The sequence below is a fragment of the Bombus impatiens genome, unplaced genomic scaffold (genome assembly GCF_000188095.3).
Source record: "Bombus impatiens unplaced genomic scaffold, BIMP_2.2 scf_0135, whole genome shotgun sequence".
Taxonomy (NCBI): domain Eukaryota; kingdom Metazoa; phylum Arthropoda; class Insecta; order Hymenoptera; family Apidae; genus Bombus; species Bombus impatiens.
Window position 1 is genome coordinate 1062105 of NT_176554.1, and position 5986 is coordinate 1068090.

General features: G+C 40.7%; 1 protein-coding gene across 1 annotated transcript; it reads left to right on the plus strand.

Moving 5' to 3' along the window:
• The first annotated feature begins 1260 nt into the window (after positions 1-1260).
• LOC117151287 lies at positions 1261-3382 on the plus strand. The gene is made up of 2 exons (XM_033319091.1): positions 1261-1738; positions 2851-3382. The coding sequence occupies exons 1-2, from the start codon at positions 1494-1496 to the stop codon at positions 3005-3007; spliced, it is 402 nt and encodes a 133-aa protein (XP_033174982.1). The 5' UTR covers positions 1261-1493; the 3' UTR covers positions 3008-3382.
• The last annotated feature ends 2604 nt before the right edge of the window (positions 3383-5986 follow it).

A 5986-nucleotide genomic window follows, 5' to 3' on the forward strand; every position in this document is an offset into this window, starting at 1 on the left:
TCTGATTAAAATCACTGTCATCTCTCTCCTGTTCCATATTTTTATCACAATCTTTTAACAAATCTTTTGGATAACTCTTATTTCGTGTTTATTTCCACATTATTTATAATTTCAAACTTGAATAACAAAGTTTACGCGAAAACCTGTAGAATACTCCGTATAAAGTTTATTGTAGAAAGCCATCATTCATTTCGACATAACGAATCTGTGTTAGTAAAGTCATTTCCATTCATTTTAATACAAACGCATGTTTTTTAAGTACTCGATTCTGTTTGCATACCATCTACATAGAAATATTCAAATCTTCCAAATGATTTTAGCATACAAATTCTTCTTTCGTACTATATTAAGTCTCGATTTCCACGGTTCGGAGACGCTTTTCCTTTCGATAATACGAAATCACGGACGAGCGAACAGAGCCGAGCAACGATAATCTTTCCGAGTATACCATCGATTTCATAATTGCATAAACGCTTTATCACGCGAAGAAATTCCATTCTTTATGTTGCCGCACACATAGAATGCCGAGTACTGGGTATTGAATAACGTACGCACCATTACCTAAGGGACTTGTAATTCGATGCGACCAGTAAACGTCGTCACCCTTTCCCCCTTTGCTTTCTGGTTGTAGCACGACGGGACAACATACGTGATCCCACGCGTAACCATAGGTTTCATTGATCGTGTACACTGTTCGTTCGACCATGTATATTGCACCGTTGACGAACGCTCTTGCTTCACTTTATGCACTGTCTTCCATACGATAATGCGACATTGGCTTCCACCACTCTTGACTTTGGGAACGCGCACCTACTTGCCGGTACACGTGCCTCATGTAGTCTCGTGTACACGCACTTTGGATTTGTAATCCCTCCGGTAATGAACAACGTAGATTGAACATTGCGAGGGTGCAGCTCACCGTGGTACCACGTGATTAGATTTCCAAATGCATCGAATTTTCCTATTCGAATCAACGAACTCCTCGTCCCACCTACTTATACGACTTTTAGACATTAAAATTCCAAATATGAGGAACGCGCATTTTATATCTTTCATTCTTTCCGAATATCTTCGTGAAATGATATTATGGGCATGAGATAATACACACATTATAGCAGATGACATATATCATATTGTAATATGCATCTACCTAGATTCGTTGCGAATTAGCCTATCAATTTAATATTCGGCTATTGCAACTCATGGCCAACGCGACAAATATTAACATCGTATCTCATGATGCTTTATTCAGTGACGATCGTATCACTTTAGCTGTTATGGCGTACATTTACGCTAATAATTTAGATATCAAAGTCGCAATAATGGTACATTACGCTAAGCATTTGTATTGTCATAGCTCAATTTCATTCGCTCCACGCTAGCCCCTGTTCCTCGATTTTTAATCTCTTTAATCTTCGCCACTTGTACGTCCTTGTTACCGAAAGTATTTTCAGGTAGAAAAGTAGATCAGGTTCGAAAGCTTCATAGAAACTATGAACGGGGGGCTCTTTAACGTCTCTTGGTGCACGTACACGTACACATATAATGGGCTTAAACCAATTCCGGCTCGCTCGTACAAAGTACTCGCACGGAGCCGTCTGTACCACCCACTTAAAGCATCGTGCTTCTCGGCGTGGCAGCAACAGCGGTACCAGCTACATCAGAGATTGCGAGAGCAGCTCCCAGTTAATAGCATTGCGGCGATGCTGAAAGGCGGCATATCGATGTCTACGTATTGGTCAGTATGACGGTCGAAAGAGTTTCTAAAGAAAGTCACGCGCTAATCACTTAAATATCAACGAGGTATTTGCGTCGAATCGGGGGTGATCACGGTCAGGGTCAGGTTAAGTAATTGACACCACGCTTCGTTGCGTTTACCATTTAAAATCTAGTTACCTTCTACACATAATATATTTCTTTCGTTTTTTGCATAGATTAGTTTTTAGAGAAAGTACGTTTCGCTTCTTCCTTGAATTGGTATTATTAATGAAATTCTTCAAATCGCAAATTACAGATTAGCAGTGCGAATAAATTGTTTTACGTAAAAGAGATAGTGGATACGGTATTTATAAATTATATAAACAACGAATCAAATAATTGTCCCACCCGACGAGGAATTTAAAAAATCGCTTCGTATACTTTGGCAATGATCGTATGGTCGCGGTTGTTCGAAATGAAGAAGGTATTTTAGGTATCGATACGGTTTGCGTAGAAATGGTGTACAGTAACACGAGCCGGTGACTAACAGCGCTAACTCTACCCCAGCATTTTCGTCAGCGGGAAACACTGATCCCTTATTCTTGATAACAAACAACGAAAGCGGCATTGTGTATATTACGCAGACGGATATGAACGACCATACGTAATCCTGCTTTAAGCACGAAAGTGACGGGAAGCGAACGCACGCCATTTAAAAGAAAACGTTTGGAAAAATGTGTTTTACTTTTCCTATTTGTAAGTTTAACAAGATTCAGTGGGTTTTATGTATGGAGTGTAGCTGTCCCATTTCGTATATTATGCTACAAATGTACATGGGATAATCCTCGGAGTAAAAATAAGTTGAAAGTACGGGAAGACTTTCTTTTGCACTAGATGCTGTTTGCAAGTAAGTTAGTTTTGAAAATCGCGATATATGTACTTGGTTAACAATGAGAAGTTCGATGTTGTTTTATTGACCGAGAACTGGAACTAAATACGCGACAGTAATTTTGCGAATTCTTCGCGTGGTATGCCATTGCGAATCACGATTTAGGTAGATCCCATGATCCCGTGTGGGCTTAGAAAACTACCCTCGCCGATTGTCGACGATTTGCGGTATTTACGTCGATTATCGTCTTCCTGCGATTACAGTACAAAGACCTTGTCCCAACGATATCCGGACTCTCGCGGTTGTACTCTTCGAGGAGGCTGCGATATTATGCTACTCATGACGGCTTTGTTGATCGTAATCATAATCTCTGACTATCGAGATGTGTCTAACGAAGGATTGAACGCTGCTCGCCAATGACCAAGAAGCTGCTTCCCATTGAACGAACGCGATTCTCGAGACGGTGGTTCTGGATTTAATCGTTCTTTCAAGTACGCTACTGATTTATACATATGCTCGCGCATGGCGAATGAAATTCTCGACGTGATTATTATTGCTTCAGAACATGGCTTGATTCGATATGGCATGGTATTATGGTCGATTATGGTGCCTGATCGTAGACGAAACACGATATCTTACGAAGGTTTACGAAAGAGACTGCTTAGTGCCTGTAGACGATACTTGACCTAAATAAAACGCTACTTCGACGTGACCAGTTTGAGTTCTTTGCGTGAGATTTGCCGTTCGAGAACTGTGCTACGTATTTATTTAACTTATTCCGTTCGCATTAGAAAATTTCGATAACCCTGAGGCGTATAGTATTTTTACGATTCGTGCTTAGGAATTCCTAAGCATCTATGTAGAAAATTCAACAAATGTTCTATATATTCGAAAGTCAAATTTTAATCATCGGAACGGATAATTTGCCTCGCAACTAACTATAGAAGGGAAGATTTCAAAGAATTTGTTCTAAAGAAAAACCTTTACCTTCCTACCTGTTTAGATAAATCTCACCTTTTCTCTGTTCGACTGTCCGACTAGGACCCAAGTTAGTGAGTATACGCTCCTTATCTAGTCAATAATGATCACGAGACCCCTCATTGCCTCTTCATCCGACCGATCGTACAGAGAGGGAAGTATCCACTTGTCTTGTCACCCCAACATTAGCCGCATCGCTTCGCTAAATCGTTCGCACGAAAATAAACAATCAAATTATTCCCTCCAGCCTATAATTCTTTCATTTTTCTGTCTTTTTTTCCTACTTATTCGATTTCCTTACTCTTTTATTACGACTATTAGCGAAACTACTGCTAGGTCAGCGAGTCGTTGAAAACCGGGATATCAAATACGATATTGCGTTTACCTTGAACGAGTACCAATAAAGTTGGGTGGATCCGATAATGCGTGTTCGTCCATGACGATATAGCGATCAGCTTCGAGGCTGTCATAAAATTAAATGAAGCGTTCCGGGCTCCATTTCCTCCTTCGTTCCTCACCGATGCTTTTTTACTATCTGTGTGACCCGGGGACCTCTCTTCTTCTACGATTTCTTCAGTCAAAGATGAAAACGCTTTTTAAAATATACTGTCGTATTGCGACAAACTTCAATGCGGATTGTAAAATGTTTAACTAAGAAACATCGTATCGATCTATCGTAAGATTCCATAGGCCGAAACAATAAAGAAACTAAAACTTTTGTTAAAGCCATTTCGATAATTACGTCTATATAACGTAAAAGTATTCGTAAAAAAAATTATTCACAAATTTACGCTGGAAACTAAAGGAGTAAATACTCCGTCACATATTGTACAAAGAATAAAACGTATTCGTTTACTTTCTAAAAAGAAAACACCGATCCAATTATGTAGTCGTCGAATATACGAGATCTCCAATTATCCAAATAACAACAGCATCGGAATATATGTCAAGATCTTAGATGAGAGGCGAATTAATACGTAGCATCGCATCGGTACTTTTCGCGTGAAAGTATCGTTATGAATATAAAGAGATGGATACAAGTAGAAGGAAGATAAGGTCGAGGACGTGGACGACGACGACAAGGACGAGTTTCGGCGAGTGCGTCCGTACGTATACATTGTAACGAACGAGTATTTTCTGCCGAGCGGAATACAAACTACACATTGACTGGCCCCCCGCCCCTTTACACCGTGTGGCTCACTCACCCTCTTGCACGTGCAGACACATTTGCGGGGGTAGCTTCGGATTCGTCCCCGAAATGAGAGTCTGCTTTAGTGTCGCGAACGTGTCCGTAGGTACCCGTCGCCTCCACCTCCTCCGACGTTTTCTCTCCTGGTTTCTCTTTATCCTCTTTTCTCCGTCCTCCGTTCAGCTATCGTTCTATCGTGACGTCCTACTCGCACGCGTTCTTGTTACGTAGTTTTATCCTTATCCAGAGTGTCCGCAAGGCACGTTCTCTCAGAGTGCACGGAAACGAGGTGCAGGCTGTCGTCCCGACTGCGCCTGCTTCCTGGCGGAAACGCGACATAATGCGCCTCGTACCGCACCCCAACGATGACCAACGTGCCGTGAAGAGGGCATCGGCCGCGATGACTTTTTAATCACGACGCACGCTAGAAGTTCACCCCTCGAACCATGGTTTGCAGTTCTCAGAGGCTCTCAACGTGGTCCATTGTCAATTCAAAACTAGTCTCAGATGGGACAAGTACCCTTATATCGTGCCCGGGTTCTTTTTTATAAAGAATCCTTCGATCGATGTACAAAATTACTACACGTCTACGATTATGTCGGAGCGACTTTTCTTTTAAGAAGACGCTTCTCTTTAATTTTATCACGTCAAACAGCTTCTTTTTAAATCAAAGTTCTCGCAAGTATTTCTAACGAAATTCTTATTACGTAGCATACTAGTGTATCTTATAGAGATATACACTTAACAATTTCGAGTATATTTGGCTAAAATTGATGCTCGAAATTATCGGCTAATATAATTTGACGTTTGAAAAAACTTCAACAAATAGGACTTATAAAATAACATGGAATTTTATGTATCAACACGGTAGACATTAAAAGATGGCTTCGAGTCATAATGAATGCACTTGAGCCTAGTCCTTCAGTCTGCGAGATAAGAAAAACATCGGATATTCAGGACTAAAAAGTCCTGTGTAGAAACTGGCGAGACACCAAAGATAGACGTATCTTCATCGTTGTGTGTGTTTCGAATGGTTTTCACCGATTAGTACTGTCTTTGAACAAGAAAACGAGAAACTATACAGATATAGCATAACCGTACAGTCGAAAGGGCCTCGATTAAATTCAGGACGTCAACGGAGTGGAATGCGACGTATACTTTACAGAGACGATCGGTTGCGGTATATTTTAGGCACTACACTTTTTCTTTTTTCGAATGTTTAACTCATGTTG

Excerpts from the sequence above, each read along its gene's own strand:
- LOC117151287 (XM_033319091.1), top strand. The coding sequence starts at position 1,494 with ATGAACGGGGGGCTCTTTAACGTCTCTTGGTGCACGTACACGTACACA. Across the intron at positions 1,739-2,850 it reads ATATCGATGTCTACGTATTG|TACAAAGACCTTGTCCCAAC; the intron begins GTCAGTATGACG and ends CTGCGATTACAG.